General features: G+C 44.8%; 1 protein-coding gene across 1 annotated transcript in view; it reads right to left on the reverse strand.

Annotated features, from left to right (window-relative positions):
* Positions 1-25,207, reverse strand: part of LOC113406192 (cilia- and flagella-associated protein 47-like) — a 691,445-nt gene that overhangs the window by 601,400 nt on the left and 64,838 nt on the right. The window contains exons 20-22 of the mRNA XM_029910955.1: positions 24,902-25,046; positions 16,621-16,715; positions 6,600-6,768 (exon numbers count right to left, since the gene is read on the reverse strand). Coding sequence (XP_029766815.1) covers positions 6,600-6,768; positions 16,621-16,715; positions 24,902-25,046 — 409 coding nt within the window. The remainder of the gene's footprint in view (positions 1-6,599; positions 6,769-16,620; positions 16,716-24,901; positions 25,047-25,207) is intronic.

Below are 25,207 nucleotides of genomic sequence, written 5' to 3' on the forward strand. Positions count from 1 at the left end.
TTATATTCTACACTTCACTTCTTTTGCATATGAAAAGGGCGCATATACATCCATAAGGTTTTATAAGAAAGATTGTCATTCATTATCAAGATTTAATACTGTGTATAATTTCATTGCTCCACAGAAAAACAAAAAAGCAGAAGTAAAAGATAAATATTTCCTTTAATTTTGGGCCTTACATAAAATCACTTCTGCACTATCAATTTGTCACTTTGTTACATTGTATTTATTCTTTAAAGAGACATGTTTTTTAATAATTTCACATTCATGCCTGTACTGGGATGTAGTTTCAATTTTGTTCAAAAGAACATATGTGGACATATTCAACAGAAATTGTCTTTATCCATAAGGACTGCACTACTGCAAAGAAGAACCCTTGAGGGTAAACATTATGTCAAAGGTAGGTCTTAGGTTTGGGCCCTGTAGTGTTAGAAAACTCCAACATTCTTTCTTTTCCCAGAAATCTACCCTGTTCCCGGTATTCTTACATATTGGAGTTGAGGACTCAGCCTTCTCTGCTACTCAAAATATTACAGCAGTATGTGGACACCGTTAAAGGTGAGAAGGCTAATATGATGATAAATGCATTAAAGCCTCATTCTCTGATAGCCCATGCATAAATTGAACACTGCGGACGAGCCATACCAGAGCTCTCAAGTAGTACGTATATGCAGACCAGCATGAAGGAGAGTGTCAGTAAAGGAAAAGACAGTTACCTGTTCCGTAACTGGCGTTCGAGAGGTGTTGCTCCTGTCTATTCCACAGTAGGTGTGCGTGCTCGCCACGTGCACCGGTGCCGGAAGTTTTTCCCTTAGCAGTACCCGTATTGGGGGAGCACAGCTGCGACCCCTGGAGTGGTGCCTCTATATCACGCTAAAAGGAGAGCTGCGTGTTCCCCCCACCCTCAGTTTCTTCTTGTCAGACAACTCCGACAGAGGGAAGGAGGGTGGGATGTGGAATAGACAGGAGCAACACATCTTGAAGAACGCCAGTTACGGAACAGGTAACTGTCCTTTCTTCTTTGAGTGATTGCTCCTGTGTATTCCACAGTAGGTGACTCCAAGCTATATCTGATGGAGGTGGGTAGGAGTTTAGAGGTTCTCAGGACGGAGTACCGCCCTACCAAACCCGGCGTCATCCTGTGCTTGGGAGACGATTGCATAGTGTGAGGAAAAAGTGTGGACAGAGGACCACATGGCAGCCCTACATATGTCCTGGATAGGGATGTGGGCTACATAAGCAGCTGATGAGGCCTGTGCTCTCGTGGAATGGACCTTTACAATAGGTGGTGGGGAAACCCCTGCCAAGTCATAACACGTGCGTATGCACGAGGTGATCCAGCGGGAAAGGTGCTGGGTGGAGACCGGTTGCCCTCTCATACTCTCGGCCGACGCAACGAACAGCTGCGAGGACTTCCTGAATGGCCTAGTACGGTCCAGGTAAAAGGCCATCGCCCTACGCACATCTAGCGAGTGTAGGTGGCGTTTCTCATTGGAGGAATGGAGCTTAGGACAGAGTACCGGTAGGAAAACGTCCTGTTCCATATGGAAGGCGGAGACCACCTTGGGGAGAAAGGCCGGGTGCGGGCGAAGCTGTACCTTATCCTTATGGAAGACCGTATATGGGGGTTCCGAGGTCAAGGTCCTAAGCTCTGAGACCCGATGGGCTGAGGTGATAGCCACCAAGAAAGCCACCTTCCAGGAGAGGTGGGACCAAGAACAGATGGCTCCCCACCCCAGGTCCGAGGCGTCCAACACCAGATCTAGTGAGGGAGGGGTCTCTTGGAATGGGATTCCTTGCAACATGTTGGCCGGGAGGGACCACCATGCAGGCCGGCCACTATGCTGCGGGGGGGGGGGGGGGGGGGGGGGGGGGTAACGTGACAACCTTGTCCAGGCCATCCCTGGCTTCGGGATATTGGGAGGCCAACCAGAGTTGGAGGGGCCTCATCCTGAGCCTGGCATGTCGCACCACGGAGGTGCATGCTGCCATGTGGCCTAAGATTTGAAGGCACACCCTTGCCCTCATCACGGGGAAGGCCGTGACTGAGGCTATGAGACTTTTGAGCGTCTCGAACCTGTCCCAGGGGAGAGAAGCCGTGGCCACCACCAAGTCTAACAGTGCTCCTATGAAGTGTATGCGCTGAACCGGGACTAACGTGGACTTGTCCTCGTTTACCACTAGGCCTAGACTCTCGCATGTGGCCAGTAAGAATTTTAGCTGGGCCTGCACCTGAGACCGAGACTTGTCCTTGAGCAGCCAGTCGTCCAGGTAGGGGAAGATTTGCAGCCCGTTCCTCCTGAGGTGGGCTGCCACTACCGCCATGCATTTCGTAAAAACCCTGGCGGCTGTGGAAAGGCCAAAGGGAAGGACCGTGAACTGGTAGTGGTCCCGCCCTACCAGGAAGCGCCTGTGACCCTCGAAAATATGGATGTGAAAATACACATCCTGGAGGTCCAGGGCTGCGAACCAATCCCCCGGGTCTAGGGATGGAATAATAGAGGCCAGGGACACCATACGGAACTTGTAACGGACCATAAACTGGTTGAGGTTCCGCAGGTCGAGGATGGGCCGAGCCCGCCCTTTACCTTCGGGATCAGGAAATACCGGGAGTAAAAACCTCTGCCCTGGAATTCCCGAGGTACCTTCTCCACCGTGCCCAGGATGAGGAGGCGCGTCACCTCCTGGTCTAGAAGGAGGGCGTGCTCCGGATCCCCAGAAACCTCTGGCGGCTGGGGGGAGGCGAAGCGAACTGCAACCCGTTGGTCTGACGTTATACGGGACCACTGCACTCGGAAGGCAGATAAACAGTTGCAGAACACAAACTTTATTAACTGGGGGGCTTCCCTGGCAACAGGCCCGGTGGCCCCCCGCAAAGAGTCAAAAGCGCCTCTTCCCCTGGGCGGGCCCAGGTCGAGGGGCCGAGCGGGATTGATGCTGGGACCTGCGTCTCTGCTCCCTTGGTCTTTTAGGCGAGGGCTCATATCTGCCTCTAGCCGGAGGAACAGAGGTCTGTGGCCTGGGTTTGTCCTTAGTTGGTGGGACATATAGGCCCAGGGTTTGCAGGGTGGTGCGGGAGTCCTTCATCCCGTGTAGACGAGTGTCTGTCTGGTCCACAAACAGGGCCTACCCATCGAAAGGCAAGTCCTGCACGAGGGACTGGGACTCCGCAGACAGCCCTGACAGCGAGAGCCAGGACGCCCTGTGCATGGCAACAGCGGAGGCCACTGAACGGGCTGCTGTATCCGCCACGTCTGAAGCCGCTTGGAGGGCTGCTTTCGCCGCCGCCACCCCTTCATCGACCAAAGCTCTGAACTCCTTCTTATCCTTTTCCTGAAGAAGAGGTTCGAATTTTGGCAGAGACCCCCTCAAGTTAAAATCATATCTGCTCAGGAGGGCTTGGTGATTTGCCTCCCTGAGCTGAAAGCTCGCCAATGAATAAACCTTTCTGCCGAAGGTATCCAATCTCCTGGCGTCTTTATCCTTGGGAGTGGGCGCGGGTTGGCCATTCCTCTCTCGGTGGTTTACCGACTCCACCACCAGAGAGTTCGGGGCTGGGTGAGAGTACAAATATTCGTGCCCCCTTGCGGGCACAAAGTATTTTCTCTCCGCCTTTTTAGAAATAGGCGCCAATGACGCTGGGGTTTGCCAAAGCAAAGTCGAGATATTGGCCACCCCTTGGTGGAGAGAGAGGGCCACCCGGCCCGGTGCTGAGGAGGACAAGACGTTGAACAAGGTATCCAATGACTCCTCCATCTCCTCAGCCTGGAGCTGGAGGTTCGAGGCAACCCGCCTAAGGAGCTCCTGGTGAACTTTAAAGTCCTACTGCGAGGCGGGTGTTGGCACCGTAATAGAGTCTTCCGGTGCTGGTGACGGGACCGGATCTGCCTCCAAGGCAACAGGCGGTGCCGGTGGTTCGACCCCCAAGTCTGAGCCTGGATACGGTGCCGCTGCTTTGGTGCCAGTTGACTTCTCCCAGTGCCGAGGCGGGGACGTCGAATGCACCTGCGATGCACCGGCCGCCGAACGAGGTCTCGCTGGTGCCGGCAGTTAGGGCCAAGATGCCAATTGACACCACTGCCCCTGCCAGGGTGCCTCTTGCCAGTGCCCCGCTTGGGGACCTAGCGGAGCCGCTTAATCCTGCGGGACGGCATGGTTCGGAGATGGGCGGCTGGGTGCCGAAGCCGAAGTCGCTGAAGAGCGTACGGTGCCATACGAGCGACGGGACCGTTTGCGGCCATGTCGGTGCCTGCTTCGAGACTTAGATCTCGATGAGGAAGACTTGTACCCGTCAGAGGTACTGCTTCCAGAGTCCCCATGGCAACCATGGCTACGATGCCTCGGTGCCAGTGACGGCTGATGGGTGCTTCGCGAACGATGTCTGTTGGAGCGAACACTTGAATGTGAGCGTCGGTTCCGATGGCGTCGAGACCTATAGCTCTGGTAGGAAGAGGAGCATCAACGCCTCTTGTCTCGGTGCCTGCGACCCCTGTGGGTAGTGGAGGATGCTCGGGACTCCCTCTCAGGTGAGTCGGTCAACGGGGTGGGCGTCCGATGCGGGCTACGAAATGGCCCAGCAGAACAGGTAGGCACCTCATCCTCGGAGCGGGGGCTATGCCGAACCGGGGAGGGTCGATGATCTCCCAGCAGTGGCTTCCCTCTGGAGCGAGGGCCCATCTCAGGCGGCACGCTCGGCACTGGAAGGGCAAGGAAGTCACACGCTACCTGCGCTGCCTCCGGCGTCGATGGTATCCGCACTGCAGGCGAGGCACATGCGGACGGGACCGGACTACTCCGCTCAGCACATGTCGGAGGTCTGGGTCCCCAGGGGGATCGTGGGCTGCCCAACTGGGGTGTGGCCTCACCCCTGTCCTTTTCTCGGCACCGCTGAGTCTTCCCTTTGCTTCTTAGCGGAGGAGCGGTGCTGACTAGTTGATGGGGTGTCGCTGCGCACCGACGACGTGCCCGGCGCCAGATCAGATCGGCGTGCTGGTGCTAATGCCGACTCCATTATTAAGGCCCCGAGATTGATAGCTCGTTCGCATTTCGTTCGTGGCTTGAACGACCTGCAGTTTTTACACCGCTCACTTACGTGAGTCTCGCCCAGACAGCGAAGACACTGAGTGTGAGGATCGCTGCTGGGCATAGAACTGCGACAGGAGTCGCACGACTTGAAGCCTGGGGCACAGGGCATGCCCCGAGCCAGGCAACTAACTAGAATTCAGACTACTGAGAAGAGTTGTACTACTAAGAGGTGCCAGTTTGCTGCTAGCAGCAACATACCTGGGAATCTGGGCACTCACCTGCCTTTTAAGGGCCAGAAGAGAAAAAATTCCTTATTCTTCCTTACAGAAGCATATGAACAGAAAACCCAGCAGTTCTCTCCAGGCTGGATTACAATCACTGCTTCAGAGCCATGTTTTAATTTTACTAATTTTTACAGAGCCCCAGAGAAAAGATACGGAGTGAAAGATGTGCTATTTCTCCACACTGTCTGCCAACTACTCCAAGTGTGGTGGGGCTAGTACCAACTTTGGTACTATCCGTCAGTAAGAAGAAAACAAATTGGGTTGTGGGTTAACTAACTAACTAACTAAATAAATAAAGGAAGGAAGGAAGACTTCTAACTGGCAGAAGTATATTTTCCCCCAGTGCTCAGATACTGAATATACCAACAATAAACAAAGCAACAAGGTGCCATTTAATATAGACAAGGGCAAACTACTACACTTATGGAGGGGGAAGAGAAATTCACAACTACAAGATGGACACGAACTGGCAAAGTGGTATTATTGCTGAAAAGGACCTGGGAGTTACAGTGGATCACAAATTGAATATGAGTCAACAATCTGATGCAGTTGCAAAAAAGGCTAATATCATTCTGGGGTGTATTAACAGGAGTGTTGTATGTAAGACCCTGGAGGTAATTGTCCTGCTCTACTCAGCACTGGTGAGGCCTCAGCTGGAGTACTGTGTCCAGTTCTGGGTGCCACACTTCCGGAAAGATATAGACAAATTGGAGAGAATACAGAGGAGAGCAATAAAAATGATAAAAATCCTGATAACAGTCTTCAGCTATGTTAAGCGCTCTTATGAAGAGGACTGTAATATCAGGAAAAACTTTGTAACTATAAGGATAGTTAAGCACTAGAATAAGCTTCCAAGGGCGGTTGTGGAATCCCCATCATTGGAGGTTCTTAAGAACAGGCTGGACAGACACCTGTCAGGGATGGTCTAGGTTTACTTGGTCCTGCGTCGGCATGTGGGACTGTACTTGACCTCTCAAGGTCCCTTCCAGCCCTATATTTCTATGATTCTCAGATACTTAATTTTTAGAAATGATAGCATTATAATTCCAGTTTCAAAGACATCCAAAAATACACATTTAAAATGGAGTGAATAGATGCAAAGATACATTTTCTAATTATTTGATATTATAATAAAAGCTAAATTAGACTAGTAAGTTCTACCCTCAGTTCTTTAGCATCTAATTTTTCCTTTGCTAAAGCTAGCAATAAACCCCTGAAAGGGCAATACAGAGCACACCACATACGCGCGTGCGCACATGCACACACACTTAATATTCCTAGTTTACGTACCAGTTGCTTGAACTGTACATAATGGAGCAGTAATAGACAGAATTTGAGGACGAGGAACAATTATGTGCTTTCCTGACCCAGAAGGTGTAGTAGCTGTAGTGCTTTGCTGAGAAGATGGAACCTCACTGAAATTAATGTTCACTGGAAGACTGAAGTCATATGCTGCCACCTAAAGGACAAAAATATAGTTGTGGTCATTTTCTCAAGGAGGGAAACAGCAAGTTTATGTAGTACTATAGTATTGATATCACTATTTTAGCAGAATTATTAAAACAATTTTTGAGGAAATTAACTTGATTGCCTGATCATGGACCAGAGAAGTTAATGGGAGCTTCGTCTATCGCCACATGGTGTCAGCCATCTTAAGTACCTAAAAGCCAAACCTTTTTTCCCCCAAAGGAAGAATATAATGGGACAAAAATTATCGGAACTGTATATGGCTTAGCTCAGCTCTGCATGAGGCTTTTGGCACATCCTTATTTAAAAAGGTGCTTTGTTCCTTTTAAAATATGATTGCAGACAAAAACTGAGTTGGATTTCAGGCTACAATCAATAGCATAGAGCAAGGGGAGTTGTGGGGAATTGAGTTTAAGAAAACCCTCCTCAACTGCCCAAGAAAAAAGGCAGGCTTTAGCAATCAAGTGGAGAGCCTTGGTGACTGTAAACCCCTATGAGAAGTTGGAATAGGATGAAATCCATGTAGCAGAACCTTTTTCCTTGTCTGATCATTCTAGCAAGCCTTTGCCACAAAGCACTAACATTGTTGCTTTTAACCAGAGTAAAACAAAGAGTCCTATGGCACCTTAAAGACTAACAGATGTATTGGAGCATAAGCTTTTTGCATAAGAACATAAGAACGGCCGTACCAGGTCAGACCAAAGGTCCATCTAGCCCAGTATCCTGTCTACCAACAGTGGCCAATGCCAGGTGCCCCAGAGGGAGTGGACCAACAGGCAATGATCAAGTGATCTCTCTCCTGCCATCCATCTCCATCCTCTGACAAACAGAGGCTAGGGACACTATTCCTTACCCATCCTGGCTAATAGCCATTAATGGACTTAACCACCATGAATTTATCCAGTTCTCTTTTAAACGCTATTATAGTCCTAGCCTTCACAACCTCAGGTAAGGAGTTCCACAAGTTGACTGTGCGCTGCGTGAAGAAGAACTTCCTTGTATTTGTTTTAAACCTGCTGCCTATTAATTTCATTTGGTGACCCCTAGTTCTTGTATTATGGGAATAAGTAAATAACATTTCCTTATCCACTTTCTCCACATCACTCATGATTTTATATACCTCTATCATATCACCCCTTAGTTTCCTCTTTTCCAAGCTGAAGAGTCCTAGCCTCTTTAATCTCTCCTCATATGGGACCCGTTCCAAACCCCTAATCATTTTAGTTGCCCTTTTCTGAACCTTTTCTAGTGCCCGTATAACTTTTTTTAGATGAGGAGACCACATTTGTACGCAGTATTCGAGATGTGGGCGTACCATCCATTTATATAAGGGCAATAATATATTCTCAGTCTTATTCTCTATCCCCTTTTTAATGATCCCTAACATCCTGTTTGCTTTTTTGACCGCCTCTGCACACTGTGCGGACATTTTCAGAGAACTATCCACGATGACTCCAAGATCTTTTTCCTGACTTGTTGTAGCTAAATTAGCCCCCATCATATTGTATGTATAGTTGGGGTTATTTTTTCCAATGTGCATTACTTTACATTTATCCACATTAAATTTCATTTGCCATTTTGTTGCCCAATCACTTAGTTTTGTGAGATCTTTTTGAAGTTCATTACAGTCTACTTTGGTCTTAACTATCTTGAGCAGTTTAGTATCATCTGCAAACTTTGCCACCTCACTGTTTACCCCTTTCTCCAGATCATTTATAAATAAGTTGAATAGGATTGGTCTGAGGACTGACCCTTGGGGAACACCACTAGTTACCCCTCTCCATTCTGAGAATTTACCATTAATCCCTACCCTTTGTTCCCGGTCTTTTAACCAGTTCTCAATCCATGAAAGGACCTTCCCTTTTATCCCTTGACAACTTAGTTTATGTAAGAGCCTTTGGTGAGGGACCTTGTCAAAGGCTTTCTGGAAATCTAAGTATACTATGTCCACATGTTTGTTGACCCCTTCAAAGAACTCTAATAGATTAGTAAGACACGATTTCCCTTTACAGAAACCATGTTGACTATTGCTCAACAGTTTATGTTTTTCTATGTGTCTGACAATTTTATTCTTAACTATTGTTTCGACTAATTTGCCCGGTACTGACGTTAGACTTACCGGTCTGTAATTGCCGGGATCACCTCTAGAGCCCTTTTTAAATACTGACGTTACATTAGCTAACTTAGCGTTACATTAGCATGCATCTGACGAACTGGGCATTCACCCACGAAAGCTTATGCTCCAATACATCTGTTAGCCTTTAAGGTGCCACAGGACTCTTTGTTGCTTTTTACAGATCCAGACTAACACGGCTACCCCTCTGATACTTACTCTGGTTAGGGTACCTAATCATGAAAGCACAGATATAGTTACATCATTTTTGTAAAATGTTTAGGGTGATATTTAACAAGTAGGCCAAAAAGCAAATCATCTTCCAATGACTGTGTTTTGACTTTCACACTATCATATGTACTAAGTTCAGCAAATGGTTATGTGATTTGTTGAGACAAATGCTTGTTTTTGTTTTGTTTTTTGCTTTGTTTGTTGGTTAGGGGCTGTTTATTCGTTAAATGCATTCAAGGTTTTTAAAAACTGCATAAAATCTTGCTTAATTTTTATCCACATAGTAAAAGAACTGAAATGCGGGATAAATGGATTCTGTATTACTGTGACCCTGCTTGTAACCTTAGTCAACTCAACTAGAAAAAGACTAGTGAATTATTCACAGCTTTTTGTTTGAAAGTGTGATATTTCTAGTATCTAGTTTCTGAGGAGCAATGTGACTATTAAACTACAAGGTGTGTTCAATATATTCAGAAGTCGTTGCTGTAAGAAATTATGGCTACCACAAGAGCAGGAAAGGTTTAGTGTGGTTCTGGCAGAAGCAGACAAATATGGAAGGATGCATCTCCAATGGAAAGGAAGGTTTCTGGCAACTGGGAGGCAAGTTGGGTGGGAGCAGACATCCACAAGTGACCATGAGGTCAGGGGAACAGATATTTAAGTAGAGAGGTAGGGGAAGGAACTGGCAGCTGGGAAGCAGGTCAAAGTTGGTTCTAACCCAGAGAGTAGTTGGAAGGAGAGAGCAGATTAGAGCTCTTTGAGAGTGGGAGAGTTGCAGAAGAGGCAGATGGGGCAAAAAGGGGAAGAAAAAAAACAGTGGGGGGGGAGAATGGGGGAATGCTGGGGGGGTGAGAGAGAGAGATAATAGGGTGATAAAGAAGGAGAGAACAGAGCCAAGAATGAATATATTCATCTTGAATGTTTAAAGGGTCAATAAGGATCTGAAGCCTGAAAAAATTCAGTTTGGAAAGAGATGCTGGATTTGGATCCCTTTTCTTCTTCATAGAAGTATACTTTTTTTATTAGTATTTTACTTTAAATGAGTTAAATTAAAGAAAAGCTAAAGCATGCTAGGGGGTACATACACTTCCAGATGCTGCCTTCAGTTCTGCCATACTGGGCAACACACAGAGTTTTCAAAATTGTCTCCATTTAACATCAGTCAGTGCTACTGCTGCCAGCTATCAGCTACTGCATTAACTGCCAGCCTGCAACCAGCAGAGGGTTGTATATTTTAAGCATATTCTAGCATGCCTTGCCTTGTAATGAGTGAACTGCCCCCTGCCAGGTAGACAATAATATACTCACTGCAAAATAGCTGCTCTGATGGTATAGCACAATTACACCGAATGACTGAGAGGGTGAGGGGAGAAATAAAATGAAGATAAAATGAAAAAGAACACATTAAAATAAAAACTCAGCTCATGAAAGCAGCACCTGGTAATTGTTTATAAACTTAAGTTTCCCTTGGGCTAGTTTCCCTATAAAATCATTAAAAATTACACACTCACTATGTTCACCATTCTATGATTTTAATTCTGCAACACCCCTATTAATTCCAGTCTTGAGCATCATTTTTGCAAACATTTGGCTCTATAGTTTAAAAGGTGACAAGGCTGGAAGCACTTTTAAACATACATAATTTGTGAACCTCTGGTTGCATCTACTACTGGTATTTCTGATCCTCACTCAACACCTGATTTTGTAAATCTTTACTTATTAGAGCTGATCAAGAATTTTCCATGTAAGTGGTTTTTCAACAGAAAACTGGGCTTTTCAACTAAATAAAAACTTTTGCAAAAAAAGTGTCTGCTGTCCATGGGAAACTTTGGTTTTTCTTTGACAAAACAGACGCTGAAAACCTTCCAGGCAAAAACTTTTGTTTTTTTTAAATTTTCCATTAAAAAAAACCCAAATTATTTCCTAACCAGCCCTATTTTTTAATCAAGTAGCCTGTATCCATGAATACCCCCAATGAATTCAAGGATTACTTGTGTGAATAAAGGGCTTGGGAGTTGTGTTTCTGTGTGCCATGTACAGTGCAGAGCACACTGTCAGCACTTAAATGATAAACAATAGATACATCCATGTTTCTGAAATGTCATACGTTTGACATGAGATGTGACAATCCAATGGAGGAGACTATAACCTTTAACTCTCATATATTTAATAAGGGTTTAATAATCTAAAAATGAAACAACAAAAGGTTTAATTACATATTATAAGATTTTCTTCCAACAGCTAGACCATTATTAAAGCAGAATGAAAACTGCTATAGACTCTTCAGTTAAGTACTCCTATTGCTAATATCACAAATTATATCAATTGCTGGCAATAGTTGTAATAAAGCGATAGCACAGTCTGAACAAATATTAAAAATCACTTTTCAGTAACACTGAACAACAATTCAGGTGACAACTGTAATTGAATATTACAATGAATTAAATACAGTAGCTTTATGTTCAGAGTTCTTTCTGCCACTAGCACAGACCCCTCTGTGCATGTGCACCAAGTTTATCACTGCACCACCTAGCACTGCCAGTATCAGCACTTCTTCCCTTAATCCACCCTAGGATTTGCCACAGGGAAAAAGTTACCACAGCAAGTACTGTGGTACTGGGACTAGAGTGCTGGGTTGCACATTCAATTCCTCCTTTGGGTAGGTTCCTTTTATTCTGATTTTTAATTATTTAATCTTGAAGTACTCTGGGAAGAGATGCTTGGCCTCCTTACCACCCCCACCCTCCATCAGAAAAAGAATGGTCTATCTTCGGTGGCTAAAGAAAGCATGGGGTCAGGAGTCACCTGGGGGTACTCAGCGGTCTTCTGGAGATACATCAACTCATCTAGATATTTGCCTAGTTTAACAGGCTACATAAAAAGCATTATTAGTGAAGGCAGTACAAACTAAAATTTCATACAATTACTTGTTTATACTGCTCTATATACACTATACACTGAAATGTAAGTGTACTATTTATATTTTAATTGATTTATTTTATAATTGTATGGTAAAAATGAGAAAGGAAGCAATTTTTCAATAATAGTGTGCAATGACACTTCTGTATTTTTATGTCTGATTTTGTAAGCAAGTAGTTTTTAAGTGAGGTAAAACTTCGGGGTATGCAAGACAAATCAGACTCCTGAAAGGGGTATAGTAGTCTGGAAAGGTTGAGAGCCACTGTCCTAGAGAGTGCAAACAGGCCCTCATGCTGCAATGCTACCTCACACAAGTTCCATGTCAGAAGCAGGGGGGAGAGCTGCCAGCACAGATTTCTGATGATAGCTGTACCCAAGACAAATGTGTTTCAGTTATAGATGCACTTATGTACTTTCAGACTGTTGAGCTGAGTAAAAAACAACATTAAAACTGTAGCCCCAAGTATTTCTATCAAATACTTGACAGGATTTGAGCTAATTCATTTTAAGATAAGTCGGTCTAAATTTAGAACCTGGAGGTGAAATTGTTATCGGTTATCAGGTGTGTATATATATATATATATATATATATATATATATATATATATATATAATTGTTTAATAGAAGTCCATAGACAGTCAAGGGCAGACAAATTAAAAAATATATATTTCATTTTACACTAAAAATTTAAGTGAACTAAAATATTAATGGTACAATCACTCTCCCCTGCATCCCAATCCCCACACAGAGCAAAACCTTCAAAAGGAAACCGTTTCCTTCTCAAACAGAAAGAGGGAAATCAGCTGCCTCTTGACCAGAACCATGCAGAGAACACCCCACACCATGACACCAGAACTGGGGAGGCCAGGGAGCCATAGCCCCCTCCCCCCACTTTTTTAACAAAAGAAACAATCACAGAATTCATGTCCCTCGCAGATATATCCCCTGCAGATATTCCCCTGCCCCGCTCAAAATAATAGATTCTGCCGGGAAGGCACTGCAATTACACCTTCCAACTACCATGGGCTCCTACAGTGCCAGAAGAGAGGGCAGCCGGCTCACTGCTGGAGCAGCCAGCCACAGAGAGGGAGGGGACACCTTGGCCTTGCCCTCTCCCCCACTTCTACAAAGGTTTGGCACCCTTGCCCCACACACACACACACACTCTGGGGGCATTAGGCCCAAGTGGTACCTCCTTCCCCTTACCCCTGGGAAATCTGCAGAGAAAGGAGCCAGAGGCAGAGACTCCAGCCCACAGAAGAGGAAGCAGCCCAAACAAAGACCTTGGAACCTCTCGACATTCAGAGAACTTTCTACAGTTACTAGTTAATATGTTTTTCCATCCATCCCGGGCTGCCCCTCTCCCCCGAGCACCAGCAGGCACCCCAGAGACTGCCCTCCAGAACAGCAGCTGTGCCCCCGAAGCTGCCCAGAACACCAAAGATTTAGTCAGGGGTATTTATAGTACAAGTCATGGACAGGTCATGGGGCCGTGAATTTTTGTTTACTGCCCGTGACCTGTCCATGACTTTTACTAAAAATGCCCATGACTAAATCTTAGCCTTAATTATAATAAAATCTAAATTAACAATTATGGGACACTACTTTGTTGCTTCTTATTAATGAAGACAGCTTTTCAAGTAGGAGGAAGAACACATATAAAAAAGTTTTTGATCACTAATGGTGATTTTAAACTGAAAAATGTTTCCAAGAGAATGCAGTTACAAAAGGATGCCCTTGTAAATGAAATGTATATGTCAAGGGATCTTACTGGTAAGATAAAAGAGCATATCTTCAAGCTTGCCAATGCAAAATTAAGAATATACCCCTACACACTGAAAGCTCAGTCAGTCTCTTTTCCCATTTTGTTTTACATAGCCTATACTATTTTATCCTTTCCCAAGTTTCCAGAAATTCAGCTTCACCCCTTCTACAAACAACCTGTTTTAAAAATTGACCCTAAATCTGTGCTCACTTATGCAGGATGCAATTTCATTGATTTGCATCAGGCACATTTAAAAAAAAAAAAAAAAAAAAAATCAGCAGTTAGAAAAAACTGAATGAAATCCTGGCCCCACTGGAGTCAACAGGCGTTTTGCCACTGACTTCAATGGGGCCAGGATTTCACTCATAGGATATGTCTACATTTCAAATAAAAACCCACGGCTGGCCCATGCCAGCTGACTCAGGCTCCCAGGGCTCGGGCTGCAGGGCTATTTAATTGCAGCATAGACTTCAGCTCGAGCTCTCGAACCCACCCATCTCACAGGGTCCTAGATCCTGGACTCCAGCCCAGAAATCTACACCGCATTTAAACAGCCCCACAATCTAAGACCTGAAAAACTGAGTCAGCTGATGCGCCAACCAGGGATGTCTCTCTGCAGTGTAGACATACCCACAGAGTATATAGACATACTGAAGCATGCTAGTCCCTTTGGGACCTTTGTAAAAATAAGTGAACAAAACTTTAAATAGACATACAGAAATGATAATCTCACACTAACTCTATGTAAGATATAGCTCTGAAGCATACCATGTCTGTAATTGAAAAGGTAGTCCTGAGGGGGGTTGACTGATGTTAGACTAAATCTCAGGGGATAAATTGAATGTGACCAATTGCACAAAATAGCAAAAAATCAAATTAGCTTCACCATAGGAGGTTTGGTGACTTCAGAATGGTCCTTGGTAAAAGCAGAGAGATTTTCCAGGATATTGGCATCTTAGGATGTCGACGCTGTAGCCACTGTAGCACCATAGTACAGATGGCTCCTACATGGACAGAAGGGGTTTTTTCATCTATGTAGTTAATCCATATAAGCAGGAGGCAGTCGCTAGGTTGATGGAAGAATTCTAAGGAAGGATCTCATTAAGGGTAGACCAGGCCTTATTCACCCCATCAATAGAAAACACACGTTATATGCATAAGGAATCTACCACTGTTTTACTTGTAAAGGCTAGAACAAACTCATTCAGTAGAGAGGGCCAAATTCCATTTTCAATTATGGTTAGTAGGCTAGTTTATAAACACAGATTATATACTACTTCCTCAATCCACAGCAAACATTCACCAAAGTCAACAAGATGCTTGCACAAAGATCCAGAGTTATTGGCCTTTATATTTTGTGGCTGTTATATATCATGTGTTCAGCATCTTGTTTTGGCATTCAGTATCAGTATGCTCACCTGTAAGACTAAATACTTCTGCCCTTTGTTTCTCTTCCTTCTCCATCTTCTTTCTTTTCCTTTTCCTTGTCCTATCACCCCCTCTGTTATTCCCCGCAGCAAATTCTCAACTCTATGGGCTCTACTTCCACCCCCTCCTTCATTCTATCCACTAACATCATTACTAATTAAATAATAGTGTTGACATTAACATGTCGTCATTGGGCTTTAGAGTCGATACCTCTGTGAGATTAATGGGGGGGGCAAGGGAGTTCACACCCCTGTCCTTGTGTCAGCCTGTCTGCAAATTCAGGATAAGACTATCAGTTTATGTCTGGAAGGTTCTTGGCAACTCTGAGGACTAGAATTTATTTATTTATTTGTTGTTTTTTTTTAATGAAAGCTTAGATTCTGAACAAACAAGTATGCCACACAGACCATATATGAGAGAGAGAGAGAGAGAGAGAGAGAGAGAGAGAGTGCGCGCGCGCGCTATATCTCTTTGGGCTAGATATTTAAAATCCATGAGTTACAGCAAGTATAAGACACTATTTCCCAAAGATTGAGAATATGAAGCCTATGTCTAGACAGCAAAGAAAAACCTGTGGCTGGCCTGGGGCTACAGGGCTGTTTCACTGCTGTGTAAACTTCTGGGCTCGGGCTGGAGCCCAAGTTTGGGACCCTCCTACCTCACAGGGTCCTAGAGCCCAGGCTCCAGCCCAAGCATAGAATTCTATGCAGCAACGAAACAGCCCCGCAGCCAGAGCCCTGCAAGCTCAAATCGGCTGGCACAGGCCAGCCTCGGATGTCTAGTTGCTGTGTAGAAATGTCCTCCGTTTCTAAAGCAGTGTGAACATGGGTTATATTACTTTATCATCCGCACCTAATGGGTCATTTTTCTAATGCAGAACAGGCCCATGAGAGCTACTCAAATCTGCAATTCACTTTCTTCAAACGAGTCCATCAGACGCCAAATTTCTCCACTTTTAGGGCATGTTGCAAAACTGCATTTTCATAGACATTTAGGGAGGTAAGAGTTGTGATGACAGCAAATTTGTTGGGCAATTTGTTGGAGGAGGCTGATGTTTTGAGACACGTTTCTTCCCCCGCCCCCTTTGATTGTGCATATTTTACATTTTTTTTAAAAAGTGCTTGGAGCAATAGATTTAAACTTTTCATATAACTATGAAGAACAAAGTAAAAAGTTACAGAGACGTGACTTCAGAATTTATTTTCTTAACAACGACATTATTCTCTCAAAACTATTCCAAGGTCACTATGGTTTAAATATTTGCTGGTTTTAACTACTTAGTACTTTTGTTACACAAAATATGTAGGATGTCTATTTTCTCTAATCTTAGAAAACATTAAATGCATCCTTTAAAGTTATTGTTATTACTACTGCCTTATAAACTTACTTCTTTTGGTGTGAAGTACAACAAACATTGCAGAGTTGACTTCCCCTCTAACACCACAGAATACAAATACGGCCTCGGAGGATAATAATCAACCACTGTCAAACAAAATACAGAGATAGTTATGTGTTACAATAGTATACTCAAACCTTTGCAAAAGCTACCATTCTACAAACTGATTATCAATATAGGGTAGATATAATTTCCTTTGTAATTAGGGCTGTTGATTAATCGCAGTTAACTCACGTGATTAACTCAAAAAAGTTAATCGTGATTAATCGCACTGTTAAACAATAATTGAAATTTATTACATATTTTTGATGTTTTTCTACATTTTCAAATATATTGATTTCAATTACAACACAGAATACAAAGTGTACAGTGCTCACTTTATATTATTTTTATTACAAATATTTGGACCATAAAAATGATAAAGAAATAGCATGTGAACGTCTGTTCTTTCAGGTGATACTGTAAACAAGAAGCGGGCAGCATTATCTCCTGCAAATGTAACCAAACTTGTTTATCTGAGTGACTGGCTGAACAAGAAGTAGGACTGAGTGGACTTATAGGCTCTAAAGTTTTACATTGTTTTATTTTTGAATGCAGTTATTTTTTGTGCATAATTCTACATTTGTAAGTTCAACTCTCAACATAAAGAGATTGCACTACAGTACTTATATTAAGTGAACTGAAAAACACTTATTTTACAGTGAAAATATTTATAATAAAAAAGAAATATAAAGTGAGCACTGTGCACTTTGTACGTGGTGTTGTAATTGAAATCAATATATTTGAAAAAGTGAAAAACGTCCTAAAATATTTATATAAATGGTATTCTATTATTGTTTAATCGTGCAATTTGATTAATCGCACCATTAATTTTTTTTATTGCTTGTCAGCCCTAATTGCACATTTATTTTTTTTAATTGCACGATTAATCACGATTAATTTTTTAATCGTGCAACAGCCCTATTTGTAATGTATTATAGCTGAATTCACTATTTCTTACTTGTAAGATACAGTCTAATCCTAGCTCAAAGGTTTTCCTGTCTACTCTCTAAAACGGTGGTACTGGAATCAATGCATGACATACCCCATGCACATGCCAACTGTTTATGCCTGAATCTCTAGAACTTCCACCATTTAGTTCCTGGATTACATAAGAAGGAAGCTCCCCAACAAGCCTATTAAAATTTATATTTAAAAAAAAGAAAAGAAAAACATATGAAAAATAAATATCCTTCTGCTGTTATGTTATTGGGCTATTACGGTTCATTGGTGTTTCTAAACTCTTTTTTCATTGTCATAACATTAATCAGTTTTGTTTTTCCCCAGAAGGATTTTGAGGCCAGGACCACACTAAAAAGTTAGGTCAACCCAGCTATGTCACTCAAGGACATGAAAAATCCAACCCCTGAGCAATGCAGTTAAGCCAACCTAACCCCCAGTGTAGACAGCACTAAGTTGACAGAAGAATTCTTCAGTCAACCTAGCTACCGCCTCTCCAGGAGGTGGACTAACTACAGTGACGTGAGAACCCCTCCCATTGCTGTAGCGAGTGTCTACATGGAGGATATTTCTACACTGCAACATAAGCCTTTGCATGAGCCCAGGCTCAAGCCTAACCCCCCCTTGCATCTACACTGTAATTGCACTAACCCAGGACTTGGACCCAGGGTCCCAGGACACTGCAGAGCTGGAGGGTCCAAGCTCGATTCAAGCTGGGATCCAGAGTCCGAGACCTATTGCTTTGCAGCGTAGATGCAGCCCCACTTGACGCAGGTCCTGGGAGTCATCCAGAAGTATCCCACAATTTCATGGGACAACTTCCTTAGTCCTCTGTAACCCAATAATCTTCAATCCACTCTACTGAAAATGGAAGACACACCCCTTTGCAAACGGCAGCCCTGCAAATCCATGTATATCTACATCCATGGACCATTGTTGTAAATCATGGATCGGATGCAGATACAAATTTTGTATCCATGCAGGGCTCTAAATGTAGGATCTCAAAGTCAGGGAAGCAGTTATCTGCCACTCATAGCCTATGAGGCTGCTTCCCTGCCTTCAAGATCCTACATTCCCTATCCCCGCTATATACAGAGAAAGGGCGGGGGAGAGGGGTGAAAGAGCAAGACAAGCAGCAAAATCCTCCCTGCTTACTTGGTTTCAGAGTAGCAGCCGTGTTAGTCTGTATCCGCAAAAAGAACAGGAGTACTTGTGGCACCTTAGAGACTAACAAATTTATTAGACCATAAGCTTTCGTGGCCCACAAAAGCTTATGCTCTAATAAATTTGTTAGTCTCTAAGGTGCCACAAGTACTCCTGTTCTTCCTGCTTACTTGCTTTGCAGAAGCAGCTGCCTCCCTCTCCAACAGACCTGATAAAGCAATGAACTCAGGAGGGGTTTCCTAAATTGCTTGGCTGCTTAAAACGCAGTGATAGGAACATGGGGAATTTTGCTCCCTGTCCTGATCTATCACCTCCCTTACTCTGTATCCGGAGGGAGAGGAAATGTAGGATCTTGAAAGCGGGGAAGCAGCCTCATAAGTTATGAGCTGCAGACAGCTTCTTTCCCGCCTTTGAGATCCTACTTCCAGACAAGATGGAAGTCCAAACCTCTCACTATGCCATGCTCGCTGTACCTCGACACAGCCCGGCAATTTGGAACATACAACCTAGAAACCCATTTAAATTCAGCAAGCACACCATCACTTCTTCCTAAGGGAAATGAAATCTACTGGAGAGGGATCTCCATAGTACAGGAGAGATCCAGGGCCAAATTTAGCCCTCACGTTTATGTGTCTTGCCCTATGCATTTGTGAAAGCACAATTTGAGCAAAAGCCAACTGTGACTCAGGAATTACTGAAGTCTGTAGCAACAGACATAAGACCTTTTGAGGTAGTCAGTGGTGAGGCATTCCTTGCATATTTTCAATGTTTGATTAACACAGGTGCCAAATATGGTCAAATGGATGCACATGCACTAATACCACATTCCACAACATTAGCTCAGCATGCTGCACTTGTGGCAGAAGAAAAAAAAAAATCTCCATGGAGCTGAAAAACATTCTTGGCACAGTGGGTGGAGGGGTTACCCTCGATCTTTGGACAGATGACTACAGAAAGGTTGCCTATTTGGGAATAACTGTTCATTACAGCCACAACAATTTGGACTGGTGGAACAGGTGGTTTGTGTGACTCAGCATGACAGTAGGAAATCAAAAACTGCGGAGAACATTCTTTCGGCTGTTATTCAGGCACTCAGAAGATTTGATATACACAGTATTACCAACCAGATGGTTTTCATTATGGACCAGGGAGTGAACATGGTTGCATCACTCAAGTCCTATGTGCGAATAAGCTGCTCAGCACACGTTATAAATACCACACTTGATCATACTACCAAACTGGGAAACCAAAAAGAGGAAGCAGTAACCTAACTGATCCACGCATGCTGAAATCTCATTACTTACTTCGGGAGATCTGGACTTCAAAAACAGACGGAAAAAGTCTCTGAAAGGAGATGTAGAAACATGACGGAACAGCAAACTATTCATGTTTAAGACAACAGAGGAGCAGTGGGACAGAATATATGAAATTTTGACAGAAAAGAGAGATACTCAGCTCATTGATAGCATAGACCACTAGACCTTGAGCATTGTAATAGAGTTCCTGCAGCCCTGCAAGGAAGCGTCAGATGCACTAGAGCAGTCACAGCCCACTCTCCTCTTGGTGTCCATTTGGCACAAAAGGCTGAAAAAGCATCTCCATCCTTCTACCACTGATGTAAACAGTCTAAGTCAACTCAAATCCCAAGCTTCACAACGTCTCATCAAAAAGATTGAAATCAAGCCTATGCACAGGGTAGCAGTTTTCCTGCACCCACAAATGAAGGAGATGAAAGTTTTCAGTGAAGAGGAGAGACAGGAAGTTTATCAAGAAACCAAGAAGCTTGTCTTATTGCAGGAGAAAAATATTCCTGAAGTGAATCTTATGCTTCTTTCGTCAGTTACACAGACTCTATCACCAAAGGAGACACAATGGTCACATACAGAGTTTGAGGATTCAGACAGCGATTGTGGAAGTGATAATGATGAAACTGACAAAGAATGAAGATGTGTGGTCTCCACCACTTCAGCAGTTATACAAGCACAACTTTCCCCTTCTCAATCAAGTTGCACGGTTTGTGCATTCCATCCCTGCATCTAGTGTGTGACGGGTGCCCCCCGGGGTGCCACCTGGAACTCAGGTACAGCTGAGCCCTCTGTCTCACCAATCTGGGTTCCCTCTTGTATTGTGACAAGCTGCAAAGCCCTTCAAGCTTTCACCAACATCCACAGGCAGGGACCACACCCAGATGTGTTCATGAATGCTCCTTCCAGCCACTCATAAACCCACAATAGAGAGGCCATAGCCAAAATACCCACAGCTCCCCAGCCTAGGACCCCTGAACCATCCTGCCCTGGTCAAAAACCTCAGTATGAAATTTATTACCCAGTCTGCCACTTCTACAAAGGAAAGTGGCAGGGCCGGCTCCAGGCACCAACAGAGGAAGCATGTGCCTGGGGCGGCACATGCTAAGGGACGGCATTCCGTCCATTCTTGGGGCAGCAAAAAATGGTAGAGCCGGCCCTGGAAAGTGGACATGCACTAACACTTGTTTCTGAGCTGAGACTTCTCTCTTTGCACATCAAACAATGCAAAGTGTTTTAGGTAAAATACAAAATAGATTTACTAACTACAGAAAGATAGATTTTAAGTGGTAAGTGATAGCAAACAAACAGATCAAAGTAGATTACCATAAGAAATAAAACAAAACCACAATCTAAGCCTAATGTACTCGTTAGGATTTGAATCACACAGTGTCTCACCCAGTTAGATAGTACAAGCAGGCTAGCTTTTGCATACACAGGCAGGCGTCCTTCTTTCCTGCCTGGGACCAGCACAATTCAGGGCAGGTAGATAGCCTTGCAGTGCTTAATTTGTATTGAACAAGGTTTCAGGACTCAGCCTTGGCAAGCCCTGGTACAAATTAAGCACTGGCTGGGCAGCCAGAGAGCACCTTTACCGCCCTCCTATGCCCCTCAACCCTGCACTCGCCCCTCATCCCTAACTCTTGGACCCCCCTCCTGTGCCCATATGGGGAAATGGACCTGAAGTCACTGAGCACCTGCTATCGCTGCTCCTCTCCCCCCACACATACACTTAGGGTGGCGCAGAGGGTGACTTGCCAAGCCGAGACGTGCCAGGGCTCAACCCAAGCAAAAATTAAGCTCTGTAGCCTTGCAATAGTATTCCCCTTGCATGCTTCCAGAGGGAGAACAGACACTCTGTCCCTTGCATTATCTGGACTATTGAGAGTATCATCAGCTTCAGTTACCTCTTTATCAGCAACTCACACTAGGCGATGCAGATAATCCTATAACCTAGTTTGTTTTTGGGGGGAGGGGGGAAATCTGTAATCAATTAAAAAACCCAAGCAGCCTGCCAGAGGAACTAGTACTCAGGGCCGGCTCCAGGCACCAGCTGACCAAGCACATGCTTGGGGTGGCATCTTAGAAGGGGCAGTCAATGTTGGGGTGGCGGGGGGCGCTCGTGGTGGGTTTTTTTTTCCCCCGGCAGGACAGCGCGGGGGGTGTTGCGGCGACTCGGTGCGGCGCTGGGGGCGGGGGCACGGGGGTTTGGACGGCACAGCGCGGCGCTCCGGGGGTTTGGGCAGCACGTGCAGCGGGGGTTTGGCCGGCCCGCGAGGTGCTGGCCAGGGGGGCGGGGGGGGGGTTTGGCCGGCCCGGCACGGCGCTGGGGGGAGGGAGGTGTTACAGCGGGGTGGCGCTCTTCTTTTTTTTGCCTGGGGCGGCAAAAAAGTTAGAGCTGGCCCTGCTAGTACTCATGGCTTTCTTTTCTCACTGGTAAAACATTGCACCACATGCAGCGAACAGTTTTATTGATTGAGACCCTCAGTGGGGCTTTAAATCAATAGCATATTGCAGACCACAGCAAGAAGTGTTGAGCAGGAAGCCTGGAGACTGACAGTTACAGGACAAGCAGGCAAAGGCTCCCTCCTCAGCCCCTGACATCCCAGCTGTTGGGAGAAGACTGCAAACCCCGAGTGATAAAGGCAGGAATCTGGATGGAAACACACTGCTAATTTCCTCAACACACAAGGGGAAACCAACCTTAAGTCAAAGAGCTGGTGCAAAAACTGGGATTGCTGAGCTCTAAGTGTGATGACTTTATAAATCACAAGCTAAATAGGCAGCAGACTTTTTTTATTTTATAGTTCAGTTGTGATTTTGAGCATTATTGGCTGGAGACATTATATTATTTTTAATATAAAAGGTTATTTGTTCTGATGCCTGTTGTATAATAAGATTGATGTTTAAAACAAACAACAAACACAACAACAACAACAACAGTGTGCACATTTATTAAACAATATAGCTTTCTTATATAGTACACACACACACACACACACACACACACACACACACACACACACACACACTCCTCCTGAGAGGCACTGTGAGATAGCATGCTGCTGCGGATGCGGTGAGGATGCAGATAAAAGACAGAGTGCACCAATATGGAGGTGATGTGTGGGAGGAGGCTAAGGGCTGGGGAAGAGGGATGGGGTGCAGGGGGTGAAGGTTCCAGGGTGGGGCCAGGGCTGAGGGGCTCAGGGCTGAGGCAAAGGGTTGTGGTGCGTGGGGGGGATGGGGCAGGGGATGAGGGGCTGGGGCAGAGGATAGGGGTGAGGGCACTGAGATGGGGCCAGGGATGAGGGTGCTCTGGGGCTACAGCGGGATCTCTTGCTCTCTCCCCCTCTCCTGGCTGCAGCGGCTCGGGCCACGGGATAGGCGACCCTCCCCCAGCTGCGGCAGGTCCAGGCCGGTACCGGGTTGGGACTGCATTCAGGCTGCCCCTCCCCCAGCCGGGGCTGTGTTAGGGCCGCCCCCTCCCAGCCGCCGCAGCAGTCCGGCCGGGGATGCGTTGGGGCTGCCCTGCCCCCAGCCACCGTGGCAGGTCCAGCTGGGGCTGCATTGGGGACTGCCCCTCCCCCAGCTGCCACGATGGCTGGGCAAGTTCCCTGAGTGCCTGCATGGCACTGAATAGGCTGCTGCACGGCCACGCAGCTTACAGGGAACTTAGGTCACCATTAACCCATTCTCTTCTGATCACCGATATGCAAGCACACTATCAGAGAGCCTCCTGGGTTTGCAATGGCATTGGTGAGCTGTTCAAACTTCCTGTAACGTGCAGGGCGGGCAGTAAAGTTTTCCCACAGTGCACCACAGTCCTAGAGCTAGAGAGGCCACAATTTGGGGGGGGCACTAAGGACTCTGGAATATCATTACTTTGACTTGGGTCTGTGCACAAAGCCTTAGGTTTGAGCATGGGGCGGGGAGGGAAGGGGGGAGTCTTAACATAGGATTTAAATGCAATGTAGACATCCAAGACCAGGGTTTCCTAACAGGAGTCAATGCCCCACTAACCCGGGCTTACATTGCAGTGTAGACATACCCTGAAACACTTAAGTGGTACAGCTGTAATGCTACCATGTGGCTGTCTTGAGTGCAAATTCCCCTGCCACTAACAGAAGTTGCTCTGCCCTAACGAGCATAAGCAAAGGCAATACACAACTGCAGGTGTGCCAGCCATCTCATAGCCGAGACAGGTACAACAGACATCCACTAAAAGTAAAACACAGTCTCTTTCATGACAATATTACTGTAGAAATTAGTATTAAAACACAGTTCTGGGATATTGCTAAAGTCTTAAATTTAAGCCAAGTACAAACTCAGATAGTTAATTATTCATTTTGTGAGAAAAAACCTCAACTGGATAGGTACAAGGTTGAAAAGTTAGCATGATGCTAGAAATCCATCTTCACATTAAGAGGGAATCAAGAACAGGACTATAACATAACCTTATTTTATGCTTGTTACAAAAATAACTTGGCTTATAACTTAGATTTTTGGCACTTCTCTAGCATTATCTCCAATGCATTTGTATCATTTCTGTGGAACACAGTCTTGTACTGTATATAAAAAGTAGTCCAGGCAAGGTAAAACTAATGTCACTTTACAGGAATAGTATCATCTCTTAATTTATATTAAAAGCTAAGAAATAGCAACTACTTTACTCTATGCCTTTAAACTTTCTATACAACAGTGACTCAATAAGATTTTTATAAGAGAAGAACTTTTCAGCTTGGATTTCCTTTACTGCTATCATATTTTTCTATTAATTACAATTCTGAAATAACAAAAGAAAGTACCTGACTGGTCTTTGAAGTTCAGTGTAAAGTCTTTATATTTGGATAAATCAAACTCCACCCTTGCTCGTGCTACTCCTTTGTTCTGAAGCAAAAAGGGAATTCCTTGGGTGGAACCAGCATAAACACCATGGAAGTTAAAGGATTCCTGTTAAGTTTAAGAAAAAACAAACAATGTAAGAGCATTATAAGGTCATATGTATACCTGGAGAGTACTTTAAAAATACTGCAGTTTAGAGATCCATAAGTTATCCTACATTAACTGGAAGTCTCAGTTCACCAACTGCCTATCCAGCTCCTTTATTGGCC

This window comes from Terrapene carolina, unplaced genomic scaffold, assembly GCF_002925995.2.
Source record: "Terrapene carolina triunguis isolate 2854851 unplaced genomic scaffold, T_m_triunguis-2.0 Scaffold23, whole genome shotgun sequence".
In the NCBI taxonomy this organism is placed as follows: domain Eukaryota; kingdom Metazoa; phylum Chordata; order Testudines; family Emydidae; genus Terrapene; species Terrapene triunguis.